Source organism: Helicoverpa zea, chromosome 19 (assembly GCF_022581195.2).
Source record: "Helicoverpa zea isolate HzStark_Cry1AcR chromosome 19, ilHelZeax1.1, whole genome shotgun sequence".
Taxonomy (NCBI): domain Eukaryota; kingdom Metazoa; phylum Arthropoda; class Insecta; order Lepidoptera; family Noctuidae; genus Helicoverpa; species Helicoverpa zea.
The window spans coordinates 10,267,419-10,289,426 of record NC_061470.1 but is presented as its reverse complement, the minus strand read 5'-3'; the positions used below and the strand labels follow the sequence as shown (position 1 = coordinate 10,289,426).

Genomic DNA, 22,008 nt, shown 5'->3' with positions numbered 1-22,008 from the left:
TGGCCGCCCCTCTCCGCCGCCCCGCTCGGTGCTGTGGTGATGTTGGCCGCCCCTCTCCGCCGCCCCGCTCGGTGCTGTGGTGATGTTGGCCGCCCCTCTCCGCCGCCCCGCTCGGTGCTGTGGTGATGTTGGCCGCCCCTCTCCGCCGCCCCGCTCGGTGCTGTGGTGATGTTGGCCGCCCCTCTCCGCCGCCCCGCTCGGTGCTGTGGTGATGTTGGCCGCCCCTCTCCGCCGCCCCGCTCGGTGCTGTGGTGATGTTGGCCGCCCCTCTCCGCCGCCCCGCTCGGTGCTGTGGTGATGTTGGCCGCCCCTCTCCGCCGCCCCGCTCGGTGCTGTGGTGATGTTGGCCGCCCCTCTCCGCCGCCCCGCTCGGTGCTGTGGTGATGTTGGCCGCCCCTCTCCGCCGCCCCGCTCGGTGCTGTGGTGATGTTGGCCGCCCCGGGCCCGCTGTCACGTCCAAGCCGGAACAGACTCATAAGCTGGGTACTCACTTAGAAGTGTAGCACGTAACGTATCAGATACGGTATCAACCTGCAAGTGAGTACGGCTCGTCCACGGTCCTCACGAGCACACTGCGAGCCGCCTTTGTGTTCGCAGCGAAACCGCCACTCGGCGGGTCACTGCGAGCTTACAGCGCTCCATGCGCGAGCGGCTCGCAGCGGGCTCGTGCCTACGTACTCACTTGATACCGTATGATAAGTTACGTGCTACACTGCTAAGTGAGTACCCAGCTATAGACAGACTTTTACTCGATAAATTGGCAATTGGTCACTGGACCATTTGCCCCATTGCAGTTTATAATAAAACATACATCGGGTGTGTCGTACCTAATCACATGAAATCCTATCACATATAGGTACTTTATGATACTCTGTGAAAAATTGTAAAAAAAGCCTAATCCATTCAGTGGTTTAGCCACAGGAGTCATTTTTCCTTCTCATAATTAAATTCATTTTTTTAGGCTAATCGACATATATTAACCAGTATAATAATTGTAATTAAGTAGGACACACTCTGTATATGTATTGTTATAATAAAACAAAAACTATTTTATTTCAAAACTTTATTGAGATTCTATTCAATAATATTTTTATACATCCATAACATGAATGTTGGTCCGTATATAGGAATGACATACATTACTATTAATTATTATTTAGCGTCATAAGACCGTAGTTAAATCTAACTAGCTAATAATAGTATAAAACAGTTAAAAACAGGTGGTTTTAAGATGAGAAGGTTAAGTATTAACCTTAGTTTTCATTTTCAAAATTGGGATTCTACAAATTAAATAGAAGTTAGCTACATTTTTCATTCTTTTTTAGCCTCAAGTACTCACAATATTTTTTTTTTGTATTTTCTTAGTTTACATAATTATGTCTTTTCATAAGATTTTTACTTACTACCTACATAAAAAAACAGCTGTCTTTCCATAACACATACAATTACCAATTCGTATAAAAATACCTACCTACACATATACTAAATGCTAAATTAAAAACTGCAGTCAATGATGACTCTTAAGTCTTACAAATAAAGTTTATATTTCTATGACTTAGTTTATCAGAGGTCCCCAGAACATCTTTGAAACCCTTTTCTCGTCTTCAGTGCAGAAAAATTCCTTGCCAAGCTTGACGAACTCTTTTAGAGATAACTTGCCATCCTGTGAAACAAAAATTTCACATTAGATTATTTAAGTAGATACATCTATTGTAATATTTCTTCAGAAACTTTGTAGATGTGTAACTTTGCAAATAGCTTGTATGTCAGAGTAACACATAGGCTACTTTTTGTCCATATTCGGGAAGTAGCTCACTCAGGGCGTGGGTGAAGTCATTACTTTTATCTACCGAACCTCTTATTCGTTTATTGAATGTCAACCATTTAGGTACCATTATGCATTAAGACCATTTAAAATCTGGTCGGTTTTAAAGAGGTTAGTCACTTAACATTAAATACCATACGATATTACACTCTTTCATTATTTCCACAGCACTAATACTAAAAAACAACAAATAACACGTTTATGTGAAACGTGTTATTTGCTTACCCCATTAACGTCAATGACAGCAAACGCGACGGCCGCCTTCTCATTGTCAAGTCCTAAGCATTTGAAGAACAACTTGAACTCGTGCACCGATATGTAGCCGGACTTGTCTTTGTCTACCGCCTGAAAGCAACATACAAACATAAATATTTTGTAAAATATATGAACCCATAGGTAGGTATAGGTAGGTATGTATAAGTGACGTATCCATATAAAAATTAAAAACTAGTCCCGAGGACACTATTTCCCGAACAAATAGGTATTATCTTTGCCAATATTACTGGGAATGGTCACTCCCAATATAAGTTAAAGTAGTAAATAAGCATACCTAATATCAAATCAAATACAATAAAACTGAAAAGTTTGCTTGTTTACTTGAACTCTTTAATCTCGGGAACAATTTTTTTCTCAGTGTTAAATGGCCCATTTATGAGAGGAAAGTTATAGGCTACTTTTTATCCGAGTGCGGGAAGTAGTTCCCACAGGACGAGGGTGGACCGTTGTCGGGAGCTGTCAAATAATAATAACAGCCTTTTGTGCATCTGCCTTCCTGGATCAACAAATCCCTATACATACATACATCATTACTGCAATTTAAAACCCCAAAACCAACACCATTAGGTATAATAAACTACAGTTACCTTGAACAAGTAAGGAAGCCAGCGATGAGCCTTCTTCTTCAAAGACTTGTCGTTGAGCACGTGATGCATATCCTCTAGATACTGCTCCACCGTGACGAAGTTGTACGGGTCGATAGCGCCCCATTGCTCTTCCCATGTCAACTGTAAGCGGGAAAAAAGTTTGAATTATTACGCTTCATTAGTGTTATTTGAGTTACTGACTAGAGAATGCTCATTTAGCAAAGCAAAACTAAAGAAAGAAAATCTATGTATTTGCGCAAAAAGACGCAAAAGCAACAAAACAAATAAAACTAAAAACAAAAGAAACATATACACTATACACAGAAAAACGCTGCAGATGCGTCACCTTGCGAGAAAGGGCCAGCGCCCAGCATAAATGCTAAGCCTCGCGCACGCAGGTACGAGACAACAGCGCTGGTTTTCAGCGCTGACCCCATACGCCATGATTAGAATGGCGTCGGACTTACTCGCTTCTGACTACCCGTACGTAACGACTGCCAAGGATGTTCAATGACAACCGGGACCTACAATTTTACGTGCCATCCGAAACAGTCATTGGTGTCCAAGCAACTGACCTTAATAATACTGGTAAACTCCTCGGCCTGCTGATCAGACAGATGCCCCAAAGCCTTGAACCTCTCCGCGAACAGCAGGAAGTCGTTGAACGAGATCAGACCGTCCTTGTCCACGTCGAGTATGTTGTGTACCGTGCGCATTTTACTCCTAACTAAAGTTACTCGCGATACATAACTAAAGCAACTGACCTTAATCATCATCTCCCGAGCCTTTTCCCAACTATGTTGGGGTCGGCTTCCAGTCTAACCGGATGCAGCTGAGTACCAGTGTTTTACAAGGAGCGATTGCCTGTCTGACCTCCCCAACCCAGCTACCCGGGCTACTCGATACCCCATGGTTAGAATGGTGTCAGACTTACTGGCTTCTGACTACCCGTAACTACTGCCAAGGATATTCAATGACAACCGGGACCTACAGTTTAACGTGCCATCCGAAACAGTCATTGGTGTCTAAGCAACTGACCTTAATAATACTGGTGAATTCCTCGGCCTGCTGATCAGACAGATGTCCCAAAGCCTTGAACCTCTCCGCGAACAGCAGGAAGTCGTTGAACGAGATCAGACCATCCTTGTCCACGTCCAGGATGTTGTGTACCGTGCGCATTTTCCGACGCCAGAACTCTGACTGGAAGTTAAAGAAAGATAAGTTTTTTAGGGAGGTACGAATTCGTGAATATGTGAAGCTGGAGAAGGATAATGGCTTCTATTTTTATTTAAGAAATAGTTTTTGTCTAATCTAAAATATGGTATATTGGAGTATAGCAGACTATATTTTATGAAGGTTCTAAACAAGTTTTTATAAAATCAACTTCGGAGTGGTGATGACAATAATTTGCTTTGCTTGTCTTTTACATTACGCGCGCTACATTTTGGTGAAGTCTGGGCCTTTTTTGACCCCTCCCGCTGTTAGCACCGTAAGGGAGTGTCACTCTTACTGACTAAAACCCATCATGGTCTTTCTTAAGCCCTTTATGTACCAGGGCTGCGGTAACGGTATAGAGGTCTACTAATTAAGGAGGATAACATTAACTTTCCGTCACAAAACTCACTCTATCATATCCTTTACACTCCGTATCGGAATCCGAGTCAGAGTCGCTGTCAGCTTTCCTCCTGTCCTCCTCCGGACGGCCATGTTGCTTGCTGTACCACCGGAGGGCGGAGTTCCTCTCGTGTAGGTCCCTCTCGCGGGGGAACTCGCTGAGGTAGCAGATATTGCCGTTGCACGCTGGTTTTGTGTGGAAGAGCTGTGAAAATTGAAAAATTGATGTTAGAATAGCTTTCTTTGAAATAACTACTATATGTACTACATATAGTTCAATTAAAGCCAAAATGTTTGTATCCTAGCTTGAAGCTATTAAGCTAAGTTTGTTTGGTGGCTCTCAGATCTCAAAAATCTTCAGTGTTGGATAGCCCAATTATCGAAAAATGCTGCTTTTTATCCGGCCTCACAGAGTAGTTCCCACAGGATTAGGATGCATGCAGATATAGATATAGGTAGCATATCTAATCTCAAGCTCGTTAAATATCCTATTGTCCCAAAATAAATCTCAAGACCTTGCGCATTAGCGTAACTACCACAAAATAAACATACAGAAATACACAAGAATTACCTATAATCCTTATCTAAACCTAACCTATGTTACTCGGACAGTGCACAAATGCAATCGATATTGAGATCATTGACCTCATTATGCACAAGGCGCTGTGCGCGAACGCAAGTTATGAACATTCTCAATAAGCAGTAAATGATAAATGTCAATGACGATCGATAACTATCGAGTCTTTATTTTGTAAATAGGTAATTACCTACTAGGTGTGGAGACTATAAATATTTGGAATAACTTAATCTGCAGAATTCAAGCTACATCCAAGAAATCGTTTTAATATGAAAGTTCAATAGTCACACCTATCTGTTTATTGAGGGATATTAGGAAGAACAAAGAGTAATTATACATAATAGCTTTAAGGATGAGCCCGGGCAACCGAGGCAGCTTTTACACAGAAACAAACATTGCAAGGCCATTGCAATGATTTCAATTTAAGTAGCAGACCGGTTGAATGAGAAATGCAGGCTAGGCAAGGCATGTATACTTGCTGTTTACATTTGTAAACATAATGCACCAACTGCGTCTCTGTCTAGACAGTATTCATGGGTTCTTATAAATGTGAAGGTTACACCCATACCTAGGTGTAAGCCGTTTATATAAGTAGGTACCTCTCATGTATCATCTGGGGCCCTTTATGTGCTAGAGCCAAGGAGACTCTTTCCAATAATCCTGCATCATATAGTTATGCCTTCGGAAAATTGGATCTTTTCCTGTTTACCTAATCTAATTCCCGCGAAATCTTCAAGACAACAATAAGGTTGGACAATATTTACAAAATATTGTTATCATGTAAGGAAACTGGGACGAACCCGTTTTCCTGTTGATCGATATTGTTTACTGTATATTTATAAATTAGTTTAATATTGGTTTGATTACAAATATTCGTTGTTATCGAACACGTAGGCCCGTATGTGTCAAAACTTAACCAACCTACTTTGGTATCGATCTTTGTGGTACAAATCGTTATTGTAGCGATTTTCATTTCTGTTGAATGCACCAACTAATATATTATTTTTTTAGGGAGGGGGAGTTTTCTAGGGACAATGGCTAGGACCAGAAGGTCTTCAAATGAGCCTCCGATTTAACCAGGTGCAACTGTGTACCTACAGGCCCGCCGCTAGTTGTTAGTTCGCCCGCGTGCAAAACTGATTATGCCGCCCTACGACTATTATATATATCATATTATACTGGGTTTTGTCAAAAAAAAAAAAAGAAAATTTCGTTAAGATTATAAAATACGTATTTTAATTAGGTACAATAATTATATTCGTTTACTGAAGTGTAAAACTAAGCAGCATAATCATTACAAAAACTTAACTCTTCTGTGTAGTGCGCCTGGTGCGATGTAAGAAGGGAGAAGCAATCGTAAATAAGCGCGAGCGAAGCGAGCGCGCAAATTTTGTAGTTTATGGTCTGCAAATGCAATGTCCTTAAATGATCTTATGCAGCGCCCTTGTGCAAGTGGCCCCTATTTATTAAAAAAAAAATGATTAATAGTTACCAACATATGCATATCAAAGTGCTTAAAACAGATTATGGGTAACTCAAAGTAACGAAATAAATATCTTTGATAATGTTTAAATTTAGTAAAAAATGTTATTTATGGTTTTTGGTGGGTTTCCCGTTGAAAAAGTCAATGCAAAAAACTCACTCCATATGTAAGGAAGCGCGAGCGAAGCGAGCGCGAAAATTTTTCAGTCTAAGGACACAAAACAAATAAAAACCACTGTAAATTAACAAAGCAAAGTCAAATAGTAAGCTATGCACAGAAATGAAGTGCAAACTGCAAATGTATACGAAGCCGCGAGCGAAGCGAGCGCGATTTTTTCCTTTGAGTTTTCATGAAGTAAACATGTCATAAAAAGCCATAACGAACGTGCGCGAAAAATGTTTTTTCGGAATTGAATGCCTCAACAATTAAACTAAGATAAATCGTGATATCCGACATGGAGCCGCGAGCGCAGCGAGCGCGAATTTTTTTGGGGATGCAAAGGGTGAACCCGTCAAAATTGACAAGACACGACCAAAGCGAGGGCGGCTTTTTCTGAAATTTTATTGCTAATCTACTCATTTAATTTTATTAAAATATTTTTATTACGTAATTTTAGTTTAATTTTGCCGTATGGTTTAATTTTGCCGCCCCCTAAATCGTGCCCTTTATTTTGAAAATGATCTTTCAACAGATGCAACTGAAACGGGCAGTGTAAGTAGGTAATATTCTTAGCGCTATTGCTGTGTTCGGAAATATTGAAATCAAATCATTGGTAAAAAGATATTGTATTTTTTAAATATTACGTGATAAGTCGCTCGATTTGCCGCCCCCTAGGACGTGCCGCCCGCGTGCGGTGCACGCCCTGCACGCCCGCTTACGGCGGGCCTGTGTACCTACTATATAATGCTTTGCTTGAAGCAACTGCATCCAGTAACAACAGGCAAGTGAATAGGTAACATAATAATGAGAATGGTGGTTGAAACTCGTATTTTTCAGGCTACCTGGTATTTATGTGGGTATTTCTCTTTCAAAACCCCTCTCTAATTTTAAAGGACCTATTTAAACGCATCCATATCTATCACCAATTGGTTTAATATCACCAATTCATCCATATAGGTCAGTTAGGTCAGTGACCATACAAATCAAAGCCTGACATATCATCCGGTGACCCCAGCGTCAATTTGCGAATTGGTTCACGACCAGACTTCATAACTGATTGATGCTTTAAATAACCATATTGTGATTGCACCGGGGTCGGGAGTACGTGAGCCGTCGCAGGTCTGAAGAGATTTAAGAGGTCAATTTAATCAGTGGAGTTAAGTCATATAGAAGTGTTTGTATACCTACTCAGATGCTTTAACAAATTAGCATTTACTTACATAGTTTGTACAGATCTTGAAAAGTAGACATAATATATTTTATGAATTGAAACCGGTGCAGGCTTTAGGTGGCCCGTGGTATTTTGTGAAAAAGAGGCAAATTTATAGCAAGCATAGGTATCATGAACTAAACACAGAATTTGGTTAAGTAATTCGTTCCGATTCCACAAAATATCTAGCAAAGATAAAAAAACATTTATCGACTATTGTATCTACCCGTATTGTATGTAATTAAACTTCCTAACCTTCTTTTGCTGTGCCCTAACAGGGTCCATAATATGTACCTAGCTTTAAGCCCCTTGTAACATCATTTCCACATTATGGTATGCAAATAAATATGAATATGAAAAGTACCTAGAATCTAGGTGTATCGTGTAAAACGAAAGTAAACAAACGTAGGTAATACTTATGTATTATGTAGATCCGATCATAAAAGCAGACAACTGGATTGGAACGGGTTTTCTGCCTCTACCTACACAATCGTGCACGGTGCACTTCATTACCGTATGTTTTTTGTTACTATTTTATCTATTCCCTACCTGTTACCTCTCGCTCTCTTTGAAACTGGTTAGACCGGTATCTAGAGATAAAATCCATCCCTTGTGATTAGAGTGTAAGTATTGGAATTTTATAACATTGATATCTATCTACGGATATGATACCAAAGTGATATTCTAAGAATAAGAACTAAGGCCCAAGTTCACCGGCAACATAAACCTCAGTTTTCACAAAACAACTGTTCGTGTGTTCACAACAAATGAATTCGACGTTCAATTTTCAAGTCAACGATACGGGTGATAATGGATTTATGTAAGTAAATTTCGTTGGTCTACAATAAAGTATATTGTATAGCAACCTACATAAAGGGCCTCAATTTACACATTTGACTATTCTGGACGACAGCACGATTGGTGCCGGGGTCAGTGACCTGCGGTGCGCGTTAAGTAACGCTTAGCTAGTTATGCAATATGTAGATAGCAGTACTTTCATAGACGACCAATTGAGAATTTGAGATATTAAAATGGGCATTTTGAAAATCTAGTGTAAACAAGAAAAAAATATGGAAAGGTTTTATTCTATCTATTTGATAAGTGGCCAAGAGTGCGCAGTATATCTAACAATGAAAGAGCTTAGTGTCTCCAAGCAAATAAACAAACTCTTCAGCTTAAGGTATAATAATACCTAAGTAATAAATACTAAAGATAGATTTATTGCAAATGAGAGAAAATTTGAAGAAAACTACAGATAAAGTTAACATCCTTTTATTCAAACGTTCGAAAGAATTAATTGCTGGTTTGATTTGTCAACATTTACACTTGATTACGTAAAGTTTCACGTGTAGTGTAGGCAGTAACGTGATAGTTTACAAACATAATGAGTAATTGTGTTTAAGCAGCGTTTTTTGGTGATTATTGATCAACATGTTACCTACCTACTACTTATAGGAAGGCACCGAAGTATTCAAGCATTTAAATGTGTGGCGTAAAGTTAGCAGAAGTAACTGTGCCTATCTAACTATAGTTTGTTTGGTTTTGGACACTACGGAGCCGTGTAGGTACTATGAAGGAGATATGTAATAAGTTCCTAACATGGGTTCCTTAATTGTAAGAAAATCTAGATTCTGAAGATGAAACCTGAAAGAACCCAATGGTTTCACTGTTACGTAAAATAAGTTGCAAAACCTCAAGTCACAATCGCTCCTTAAATCTCACGATGAGCGATTATTTTTATTTTGTTTAAAAAAAATGGATTGTAGCAGTCTTTAGATTGAAGACATCCTACTCAATATGGCGATGAAAAGAACAAAAACAATAAAAATCTATTAAGCATAGATATCTATACTTCGTCTCTAACGCTTCGTCCTTGCAAAGGGCCAACGATAAACCGTTCACAACAAACAAAAGTACATAGGCACATAATAACATTATGTACAGTGATTGTATATGACGACCTCGCACGTACGCCACGCTAGTACATAAACAAAGATAGATAACAAATACATAATAGTCAAATTATTTCAAGGCCATGGTTTGTTTTGAAAACAAAAGTGTTTATTAAACCCTTGGAGAATCGAATTATGATTAGGTAGGCACCTACACGTAAATGGCTAATGCATGCAAAGGCACACTTTCCAAGTACCTAGGTAAAAGTAGATTTTTATCTGTGATTTAGTGGAGCTTCTGGGAAAAATACGACATCCAGGCCGTTCGACAACGATGGTGGCTGTTAGGCTGTTCTCGACGGGGACTAGCGAATGGTCTTCTTGGAAATAGTTGCGTAGGATGGTCCACAAGCTTTTGAGAAATCAGGTGCAATCTCTATTCTTTTATGGGGAAAGGTAGGACCATAGAAATCTCAACAAATGTGTAGATATTAACGTAGGACCCAGGAAACGATTACCTAAGTATTTGTTAGTAAGGGAGCGCGAAATAGTTATCTCTGTTACGAGTGAAACTGCAGGAAACAGCTACTGTTTAACCCCTAAAAATACAACAAATTGTTGTTGATAATTGACCCAATATCGGTTCTAGTTTAAGTAGGTAATATGCGACCTTACCACCTATGTGATAAGAACTATATTTGTAAAACAGAACACAATAAGGGCCACTGAGATAATAGGTTATCCGTTATCAGTAAACAAACCGCTTTGTTAGTTAATTGTTATGTTTAAGTTATCTTTAATTAGGGTAAAAAACTGTCTGTCTAGTCCATAGTCTGTCTGGTAGACGATGCATTTGTTAGGTGGTAAAGTTCCAGGTTCGATTTCCAGTTTTTTGAAATCGCGGTGTATCATGAGGTGCGGAAACTTCAAAAATAAATGTTTTTTATAAGTATTTTATACCTACATTACCTAAAGTATGAGGCGTGTATCGTAACAGAGAGACCATAAGAGTTGAGTTTACACTTACAAAATTATGAAAGTGATTCTTATGATGTTGTCTTGAAAAATATACGCAGTTTGATATAATAGAAAAAATACCATTACTACCCATTTGAAGTTAATAGCATGACGATATATAATTTAACATCATTCTACAATCAGCATGCTTGCATTGTTTTGTGATAAAACTGTAGGGTATGGGGATTTAACCTTTGAACACTTTAAATTATGATTGTGATGATAGCACCATAAACTTTCGATCATTTTCTATTGATTTTACTTTAACTTACCTAAATCAATCTTTTACTTTATTTTTACTTGGGAAACAAACAGATATTATACAAAAATAATTACAATCAAATAGATAACTCTTAATTCAAAACAGTTTCCGCACTTAATAAAACCTACTTACTTATTCAACAAATCTTAATAAGTAAAGATGTTATCCTACTTTGCAAGAACTTCTCATATTCAAAATAATAATAACCATGAAGGTACAACGTTTTCCAATATATCCATTTTCCAAAAAGCCATATCCACCTTTTTCTATATACGTCAATATTTTTTAATCCTAGAAGCGCCAACGCAGTTACGCTCGACGCAACAAGAATGCATCGACCGGCCACGAGAAGTCAATGACATTTCACATAATCAGACAACCTACCTATTTAATTAATAAACATCATTTATCATTTAATACTTACATTTAACTGTCTTGGTACACAAGTCACACTCAAAACTGCTGCATTTCTTTCAAAGTTTATTACAGATCTCACTCCTAGGCGCACAATTGTAAACGCCATTTTGTTTAAAAAATAATTACAGTTCCAAATTCAAATGTTGACACATAAACTTTCTTTTTTTTCGAACGATTAATTTGAAATATTCGAACGCATGCGATGCAGTTCTCGATGGCTGTTCGACTGAATTGAATTTGGAACGCGCGCGCGTTTTTATTTGTGGTCGGTGGCCCTTAGAGGAGAAAGGGCGGAGTGTTTATGCCGGTTACATGTGCTTGTTTGTGGTCTATGACCATTAAGCGGGACAGCGCTTTATGAAGGGCCAAAGGGGCTTTTACCTCAAGCTCTATCATTTGACTTCGCGTAGGCAACATACAAGGCAGACTAACCCTGAGTTTGAGACGAGCTTGCTTGAAGCATCATAAAGATAAAGCATAGAAACAAAGCAATGATTTGAAGGAAAATCTCAGTCTTCCTTTATTTTTCCACCAGTATTACCTATTTATAAGAAGTATTCAAAGAATTAAAACTTTACTTAAACAGTTTTTCAGATGGTGAAGATATTCTTTGCTGACCACATACTCCTGTAGGTACCTACCTAACCTTTTTTTTTTAAATAAGTCAGCAGTAATAAGTGTGCTTTGTGTTTCCAGAAAAGTTTTAGGTAATGGAAATACCTACATTATGAAAACTACGTCTACCTAAAAATCTTGAAATCGGCGGCCTATAAGCCTCTAAACGATCTCAGTGGCGTGCACTTGGAGAGGCCTATGTCCAGCAGTGGACTGCGATAGGCTGATGATGATGATGATGATGATGAAGCCTCTAAACTCCACCAATCATGTTGTGATGTCAAAGATCAACATAAAAAGTAAAAAACTAAAATAACTTCAATCCAGCGGCTTTAAGTGCACAACCGAACCAAACTCTCATAGTAACAAACATAAACACATGATTTTGAACTTTATTACCTTGTATTAAGAGTCATTTATACAATACTTGTAGCTGCACGTGAATCTGTAATCTAATAGATAGGAAGCAGACATTTGAGACAATATTAGGAGATTATAAGCCCGAGTTCACATTCACACGGTATTAGTTTTAAGGAGAGTGATTTTTGGCACGTAGGCTTGCTACGAGCTACGCGCTACGGTTTTCGTAGCATTTTTTGCAATGCTTTTAATTTGCTCATTTCACTCGCATTTTTTCTCCAACTTTCGTCTACGAGCATCTTCTTATTTAGGTATTTATTTAAGACATACGTGCGTTTATGCATAAAATGCAACAGACTTCAGGAATCAGCACAAGATACTCATTCTTGCAAGTTGTTTGGAACGCATCAGACCAGAAGACTTATACAAAACTTAAGTTCTTAAAAAATATACTGTAAGCTTTTTTTACAAATTACCAATTTACATATATTGCAAAACAAACTACTTATTAAAATCATCATTAACTACCTCCGTGTGGACACGACGTTATCACACACTGCTGGCCGTACGCAGGGTGCACCACGTAGGCCCAATATTATTGCAATTTAGGTTAATTATAACAACTACTTAACTAATAGTAAATACTTGCTGTTAACGATAACGACAGGATTTAAGTTTTTCCTTATTTAATTGTTAAGTAATTAGTTATCACGTGGCGTTTCTCACGTATTAGGTATGTGTTTTGTTGATTGTTTACTTGTGTTTAGGTACCTAAATGATTCCGTGTTTATGTTTTTTCTACACATCACGTAGGTGCTTTATTCATTAACATTTTTCTTCGGGAATCAATCCCGCTATATACTTAGGTAGTAGGGCCGGCATAGCTAGTTAATCCTTAGTTTAGTTTTTGAAAGCTGAATCTGAAATGAACCTTTATGCAAACCTGCTTTTCAGAAGGCCTCTCTGTTTTACGCTTAAATGCGGCATAACATACATACCATTATATTCCAAAAAGCCATTCCAATAGGTCCAACCAGGGTCGTCTTAACAACAAGATAATTAGTAACATTAGCGAGAAACAAGAAACAGGAGCGTAAGACCACCTCAGGGCCCAGCTAGATACGTCATTTGTAGGTCGTATCGACGTTGGGTCCTATATAGGCAATAGTACCCATAGCGAGCAAAGAATTACATCCTGGCCTGGCACTGGGTCCACACGAAGGAAGACATTATCCAACAGATTTCAAAATCACTCTTTGTACCGTTAATGTTATTGCTTATGGTGTTTACAAAGTTATCAGCATAATGCTTGCTTGATCAACTTAAAGTCAACGTACTTTAAGCCTTGCATGATCCTTCTTGAACCACATACCTAATAGGTATGAAGGTCAAAACTATTTTGACTTGCTCTATATTAATATAAGTATTTAGGTATTGATTGAGCCATAATGGCACTATTATTTAATTATAAGTTGTTTTTTTATTGTTACGGAAGAATGCCATAAGAAAATATATTTCAACTACTCTCAATAGGTAACATTGTGATAAGGGTAGGAGGATTATCATTTTGTCTTCGGTAGTCTAGAGACCCCAATTTAGCGACTTTCACGTGGTTTCTCTCCAAGAAAGAAAGGGATGTTCAAAACTTATGATTAGGTACTTGTAGCTGTGGGACGATAATCCGACACAACCAGAGTGATACATTTAACTAACTTCCAGACTCCATGCTGCTTTGTAAAACTTTCTTTTAACCTGGGATTCGAACCCAAGACTACCCGCAATGCTTGGACCAACAAGACCAGTTAAGACATAGAGAAAACATGGAGGTAAGCAGTTAACTTTATGGATACAATTATCATTAAAAAATCTTTCATAAAATGTACTCAGGTGCATTTATTACAATTAAAGAGATATTTATCCATATAAACTTTATACACATAATATGATTACTATAATACTATTATGATATTATTATGAATATTACATATAATATTATTATGATACATAACAATATATTAATTAAAACTATTTTACAACTACATTAATAGTTAGGCTTTCTTGTATTCAATTCTTTCCACTTTGACTTCGTCTCCGAGCAGTTTGTAGACATAAGTGACTACCGTTGAGCTTTGGATGTCCATCAGAACAAATGATGGAGTGGCATTCCTGTGAACAATAAAATATTGGACATATAGAACTTTCTCAGTGCTGAATTGAAATAACACATAATTTTTTAGTTTTCAGATTGTCAACTTGTCTATGGAATTTTATTTATATCAAAAATATGTACAGAGTTATTTACGAGTTTTCACAAAAAAATATACTAGAAGATATATTTACATGTAAAAAACCCTCACCTCTATCAAAATAGAGTTGAATTTTAATTTTATTTTTGCAATTTCTCAATCTATTAGCTCTGCCATGTGAGTTATGTAAACAAGTATATATCATACTACCTGAACATTAGTCATCAACCTTATATTTGAGTTCTAATATAAATATATCTATGAAATCTACAAAAAGTTACCTGAAAAGAGGACTATATGCCCCAGTAGCAGATCCCGGATTGATATAAAACTTGTTCTCATGCTCGTACGCTTCAAAGCGGTGAGTGTGGCCCGATATCAGGATATCTACGTCCAGCTGCCTCTGTACAAGAGCGAGGGTCTCCTCGTCACCCCAGGGTACTACTTGGTGGCCATGGATCAGACCGATGCGGAACTGACCGACGGTTATCACTTTCTGTTCTGGGTATGTGGAATTCTGGAGATAGAAAAGTAACTTTTGAAGTAGTATTGAGCTAAGTGTTTATTGATAAGTTATTGAGCACCACAATTTTATAATTCCTGGCTTAAATCCTCCTTCTCCGTATGAGAGGAGGCCCGTGCCCAGCAGTGGGATGATAAAAAGGCTGTAAGACTAACAGGCTTAAATCCTGATTTATTAAGAAAAAAAATTGGCAAACTGTAAATGAATTTTGCATGTTCTAACTAAATCAGCCAGATTTGAGAGAAGACAACAACTTTAGGAACACAAGAACATTTTGATAAGTAAATATTTTTAGCTTAGCTAGCAAGTTTATTCAGAAAAAATGTCTATCTAGCAAGATTAAACCAGATTATCTTTATTTACTTGAGTACAAACCTCATCAAAATCTCCCCTGACAACATGGACATCGCTGGCTAAAGTCTTCAAGTAATCATAGGACTCCTTCGTACAGAGGTTTCCTGTACATAGAATATGCTGTATCCGGCCTGGAAGCAGCAGCTTCTTAAACTTGGGCGGCAGGCTACTGCAGCGGTGAGGGATGTGCAGGTCTCCGAGAACTAGGACTAGCTGTAAATGTTGATAATAATTTGGTAAACGAGGTTTGTTATTGAAATTATTGCAAATGCTCATGTTTTTCTGATTTTCTCTGCTAAATTGTGACAAGTGTTACTCAAGTTTTGTAGCAGACTTTGCAGGATTTGCAATAAACCATATATAATGGAGTGCTGAAAACTAATCAAGTCTAAATTGTAACAATACATGACCCGATTTCACTTATTTGTTTCTTAACTTGTTAGGCTATGATCTATCTTTTTCCTCAAGTGTAAATGTATCAAAAAGATATATTATAAACCAGGCAACTTTAAACTTTGACTGCACAAGCCAGTTAAATATTGTACAGCAATTACTATTGAAAAAGTGGGTGTACAAGTTCCGTGTTGGTAATAACGTTCACAAAAACTGCTTACCATGATGTTGTTTGAGTACGATATTGTTACAGAAAACCGTTAACTGTAGCACTACAATTACTCCGGTTCTTGGAAAGGCGATTGAGAAGAAATTCAAGCAATTTGTATTGATTACAGCAATTGAAAATTAAATATCGGGACGCCAATACAATCGCCGTGAAACAAATTGACATTGACATTGACTTAACTGATACTATAGTGTGACACGAGGCGAAAAATATTTTTCTAAAAATATTATTATCAATTTTAATATATTCATCATATCTTTATCTACTTGTGAATTATCTTCTGTTATTTAATTAATTGAACAAAATAATTTTGCCACGTATTACTAAAGCTGCAGCCAGGCATTTATACCGTTAAGAAAATAAGTTTCATAGTCTATGAATAAGTGATGTGATTTAGTGTAATTATTGTATAATTTACTAAAATTATATTTACTTCAGACAATTTATAATTTTTCTCTTAAAAATGCAGTGGTAATCAAATGTCTCCAATAAATAAGTATACATTTTTATTAATGTATTTACTCACAATATTTTTAAAACTATTTACTTTTAGGGATTTTCCACGTAAATTTCGACTACCTCTGACCAATTTTCTGTTATTGTTGTATAAATCAGATAATTTTATCGTTATCAGATAATTTTGCAAAGCAGTTATATAATTGCAACGTCATTTTTTTCTCGTAGTTTGTTTTGGTATTATCAGTATCAATCAGCATCAGCAGTTTTGCACTTCACTTCACTTTTATCTGTAGTCTATGGTTCAGGTGCGGATAGAAAAGAAAAATTTCATGGTGTTGTGGGTGACACATATACGTAGAAAAAATTTAGTTTAAGTTCAACACATTGGCACCAACTGCAGGGAAATGGAATCAATGGAATATGAGCTCGCTAGGAACCTTACTCTGTTGTTCTTCGTGGAACGCCTGCTCGACAAAGGCGAGCCGCGCACGTTGCACGATCTTTCCTGCCAGTTTGGTGCCAAAGGATTCACCAAGGAGATGCGACAGATCGCTGGCGGGTCGCAGTCGGGCCTCAAGAAGTTCCTGGCTCAGTACCCGGCGTTGTTCAGCATAGACGGGGACTATGTTGATATCAACACGTTCCAGAAGCATCTGAGCGGGGCTGGCGCCTCCTCCAACAACGACTACATCGAGGAAGCGAAGGAGTACTTCGCGGGCAAGATGGTGCAGTACGGCGAGGGCACCGAGGTGCCCATCAAGAGCCTGCTCGGGCACAGGAGCCAGGCCTCCCCGCAGGTGCGTCACATCTCCGGTCAGAGGATCAAGGAGTTCAAGGACTTCCTGCTGAAGCATCCGGACACCTTCCAGATCATCGATGACAACGTCGTTCTAGTCAGTGAGAATCATAGGAGAGGTAACGCACACACAAATTCTGAACAATTCCACAATCTACCTGTAGCTAATATAAACACAGACACTGCCCAGCAGTTGCTAGACTATGTTGCACAGTGCATAGAGGCTAAGGGCCCCGTCATGGTCGACCAGCTCTTCCACTTAATAGTGTCCCGTTTTCCACAAGAATACTGGTATCAAATGTTCAAGTCCCCGGCAGATTTGAGCGCGTTCTTAAAAATATTTTCAGACTCATTCCATGTTCAGTCGAACCTGGTCACACTAATTAGTAAACCAAAAATACCTGTTATGTATCTTAATGCAAAAGCTAAAGCAAAGACTGATGTACCAAAGCCTGTGGTCGAGGAAAAGCCCGCATCCCCGATTCCCCTCACAGTCGAGAGTCCCACTCCATCAGATGGCAAAAAGAGCCCCGCAAACAGAATACTCAGTCCTATTGAATCTCCCCGAGGACCTCAAGCTAATATTGCGAACCAGACTCTGAAGCAAAGAATCAATTCCATTGTCATAAAGAATTTGGCAGAGAACATGGTGCGTGACAGAGTCAATAATCATCTGAATGCGCGAAGTGCTGAAGAAACAAATGGTACTCCGAGCCTAAGGAATAATCTGATGGGTGAGGCGTGGCGTCAGAAGGTGCTCCAGTGCACAACCGTCATAGCTAATGTAAGGGAATGTGCCACGCTCATTGAAAGCATTATGGTGCCTAAACGCAATGCTAAGAATATTGTATCCTTTGACTGCGAAGGAATAAACCTTGGCCTCAAAGGAGTTTTGACGTTGTGTCAAATAGCCACCATGAATGGTGAAGTGTACATATTAGATATAATGGCATGCCCCGGCATGGTTGTGGAGGGTAAAATTAAGGAATTATTAGAGAGCGAAAATGTAGTTAAAATTATACATGACTGCAGGAATGACTCAGTCAATTTACACAATCAGTTCGAGATTGTTTTGAAGAATGTTTTTGATACACAGGCTGCTCATGCTGTGTTGCAGTTGCAACAACAGGGTGTGCCTGTTTACAAAGTCAAGAATTTAAGCCTGAATGCCTTATGTGAATTGTATAATGCACCCATGAACCCCATGAAGGAACAGTTGAAGAATGTATACCGCAGGGACCAACGCTATTGGGCAAGAAGACCTCTGACAAAAGATATGATAATCTACTCTGCTTCAGATGTCCTGTCTTTAGTAAATCCAGCAATATATGCATACATGTCCAGCAACATCAAACCAGAGAATCAGCAGCTATTTGAGGAACTGAGCAATGAGCAAGTATTCATGCACATTCAACCAACTGAAGTTAAATTGCGTAAGAGACAGCGCAAAATAAACACAGAAGTTGGTGAGCTGAAGCAGAAATTGGCTGAAACAACCAAAAACATTGTATTGAGCAACAGGGAAATTAGACTGCTCAGATACATTGAACTCACAGAAGAGGAGAAAGAGAAACTGAAGGGCTGTCACAAAATCTCCAAGAAATTGGAGAAACTTGAAGCTATTGGGCATGACAAGGACTCTGATTCAGATGATGATGAAAGGGAAAATGAAATGGCCAGCTTAGAGTCAAACCCTTCTGATCCCATATCATCCCCACACTCCACACAGCCACCAAGTCTTACAGAATCCATGCAGATGATGGACGAAATCTTATCAGACACAAATATGGATAAGGTAGAAAAGATTAATCGCTTGGAAGCTATTCTGTCGGCTGTCGCCCCCCTCAGTGGAGAGTTGGAGGATAAATTCTCACAAACAATGGAACAAACACTGCCATTGCTCAAAAACAAGGATTGGTCCAATCTAAGCCAAATTTTGAACTTAGGTGAGCCAGATAGGAAAAGCTGTAGCTGCAGCTGCAGATGCCATAATTCCAATACTTATGATGAAGTTAAGTGCAATGATCTCAATGAAACTAAGAAAACTGAGGTTGGATCGCAAACTCTTAGCACGGGGGACATTGTCATCACGCGTATTCACTTCAGGGAGGAGGACAAAGCCAACGAGAGGATCCTGGACGCGTCTCCTCTGAGCAAGAGGGTGGGCATCAACAACATGTCTTGATCGACACTCAGGATGTTATTGTACTTCCATTTTCTGAGTGCCACAGTTTAATTTTCGGAACTGTTTATGTATGTGATCATTTTATATATTTTTTTAAGTTCTATAGTATTTTGTCAGACCCCCGCGCCTATGAAATCACTTATTGCTATGAACTAGTTGCGCGGGGGTATGATAGCGGTGCGACTGTGCGAGATAGAATAAATTAAGCGTGTTGTGAGGTCGTGCATTGCCAAGTGTAAAGACGCCTACGCTATATGTTCATTTGAGCGGAGACGAGCGCGTACACTCGAATAAATGCAACAGTAATTCGCATAATACAACGGCTACTTAATTCCTTCATCTGGAAATGACAGTATTTGCTGTTTTTACAAGTTTATAGTAATTTATTTTATGTTGGCTATTGCCTGTTAAGTATCCCAAACTTAAATGTGATAGATTTCAAGGCCTTTTTTCTCGATTCACTCTGAATTGTAAATAAGATAAATCTTTGATAAGCATGCATAATCTTTTCAAATCTTGCGAATCACGATATGATCGAGTGTCTTTCCGTTATCTTAGTAAGTGTATATACCTATTTATTTATTTATACGCTATGTTTAGTAGCAACGACACTACTGAACTTATATCGAAATGGGCAATAATAGGTGTATACAATAAGTCTTTTTTTATTAGTGTAAAATATTTATAAATCGTTAGATTTACTGGTAGATAATTATAATCACGTTTAAAAAAATTTTAAAAAGTGGTATAGGGTTAGTGTTACTGAAAGAGATGTTTTATCGTAGTGTGAGGTGCTTGGAGAAATTGATTTAAACTTTGTTTCACGTAGAATGTTATAGAGACGTACGGTAGATCGCGTTTGTTACGTAGATATGCAAATTAACGTTATAACGAACTTGTGATGAGTAACCACCAAGGTTATATCTCTTAACTTTTGTTTAAAAAATGTGCCTTCGAGTCATATCCGACGAATGCCTTTATAATCAATTAATATATGGATTAGTAGGTTTTTATACATATTTAGTAGTATTTCTGTAACACGATGTTTAGATGAAATTAATTGTTGTTTGTTAATAACACTTGGTATACAAGATTTATATTATGAACTAAACTTACCACTGAAACACTAACTAGATAGGTAGTTCTCAGAATCTATTAATGTTTTCGTCTTCTACCCACGTTCGGGATTAACGAAAAGCTTCGTAATAGAATAAACGAAAATATTTCTAAACATGTTGAATTCATTCGAATAGTTTATTTTTGTGTTATGGTTAAGTAGAAATGTGTTAAATATTAAGTGATACTTTAAATGCTTTTTGCTTTTTTGTATTAGCAAAACTGTTGCTTTGTTGTACCTTACTTTCTACACTGAACAAAAAGCTGTATGCTAGTGTATGCATGCCACTACAATAGTCTTCCTGCTCTCGTATGAAAACGCAATATGGTGTGATAAATAACATAGATACCTAAGTATTATTAGTTAGGAATATACAGAACATATCCATTTTGAAAGAGTTATTGATTTTATCATTGTATTGTACGGTTTAGCTAGATAATGTCCTGGATTTCATGGTACGATGTTTGCGCTATGAATTCAGTATCATGAACTGGCTCGTGGCATGTTTACAGTATAGCATATTATCGTTGTTTACATGAGGCTTAACAATTGGGTTGCGCCATCCGACGGTATGCGATTACGCATATTATAAGTGCAATTTAATACGTGATAATTTTGTAGCTTCATTTGTAATGTGGTAATTACCACATTTGTTAATTGTTCAAACGACAGATCGCTCTCTCAATGCAATTTGCCAATCCAATATCGCTAGGCCTCATAAATAGGGCCACATTTATGAACCGGTGTAGATACTCCCATCATGTATTATTTCATCAGTATTGTTGTATCCTTTATTTTGAGAAATCAACGCGGTAAATTATTAGCAAATGCAAAGATGTCCACTGTTTGCATTTGCCGTCACTGTTATACTCAAATTACCTCCTTTTTATTTTGTATCAAATTTTTTATTAGGCACTTGTGTAAGCTTAATGAATTGTATTTTTAAAAGTATTTCGGCCATATATTTGTTGTTCGGCGTTTGAAACTTTACCTACATTTTGTGCCTTATATTAGCACAATTTCGAAAATAATTACTTAATCTGTGTTCCCACACATTTGTATGGTTTTGTAGAATGTTTATCAGTGCCACTAATATTTTTTGTACTATTTGTAAGTAGCATTTTGTTAGTCAATATAAGCGTAACCACTTTCAGTTATTTTTGTAACTTTAAAAAATTAGAAACTTTTATTTACCCTACTTACTGAGAGTATAATTGCTTACGACGAGAAAGTCGGTAAATATTGTAATGTGGCAAATTGACGGTTAACTAATTTGCGCATTGTTTATGTTTATTATGAAATAAAAAGTTGTAAAATAACTTTGGCCTATTAATTGCACGATTCCCTATAAACAGATTACCTAATGTTAGTAAAGTTGTCCCATGCACGCTAAGTTGCGATGCATGGGCCTA

At 37.9% G+C, this 22,008-nt stretch overlaps 3 protein-coding genes across 3 annotated transcripts; 1 reads left to right on the top strand and 2 right to left on the bottom strand.

Annotated features, from left to right (window-relative positions):
* Positions 1 to 1,048: 1,048 nt before the first annotated feature.
* On the bottom strand, positions 1,049 to 11,573 carry LOC124639548 (sarcoplasmic calcium-binding protein). The gene is made up of 6 exons (XM_047176969.1): positions 11,327 to 11,573; positions 4,313 to 4,507; positions 3,727 to 3,888; positions 2,689 to 2,829; positions 2,051 to 2,170; positions 1,049 to 1,663 (listed from the first exon to the last, which is right to left on the bottom strand). Exons 1-6 carry the CDS (start codon positions 11,423 to 11,425, stop codon positions 1,556 to 1,558), a joined length of 825 nt encoding a protein of 274 aa, XP_047032925.1. The 5' UTR covers positions 11,426 to 11,573; the 3' UTR covers positions 1,049 to 1,555.
* Positions 11,574 to 14,167: 2,594 nt separating this feature from the next.
* Positions 14,168 to 16,214, bottom strand: LOC124639465 (vacuolar protein sorting-associated protein 29). Its single transcript, XM_047176841.1, has 5 exons — positions 16,032 to 16,214; positions 15,439 to 15,630; positions 14,822 to 15,057; positions 14,299 to 14,460; positions 14,168 to 14,244 (listed from the first exon to the last, which is right to left on the bottom strand). Exons 1-4 carry the CDS (start codon positions 16,032 to 16,034, stop codon positions 14,343 to 14,345), a joined length of 549 nt encoding a protein of 182 aa, XP_047032797.1. The 5' UTR covers positions 16,035 to 16,214; the 3' UTR covers positions 14,168 to 14,244; positions 14,299 to 14,342.
* Positions 16,215 to 16,777: 563 nt separating this feature from the next.
* Positions 16,778 to 21,915, top strand: LOC124639406 (egalitarian protein homolog). Its single transcript, XM_047176753.1, has one exon. The coding sequence runs from the start codon at positions 16,903 to 16,905 to the stop codon at positions 19,477 to 19,479; it is 2,577 nt and encodes an 858-aa protein (XP_047032709.1). The 5' UTR covers positions 16,778 to 16,902; the 3' UTR covers positions 19,480 to 21,915.
* Positions 21,916 to 22,008: the final 93 nt, after the last annotated feature.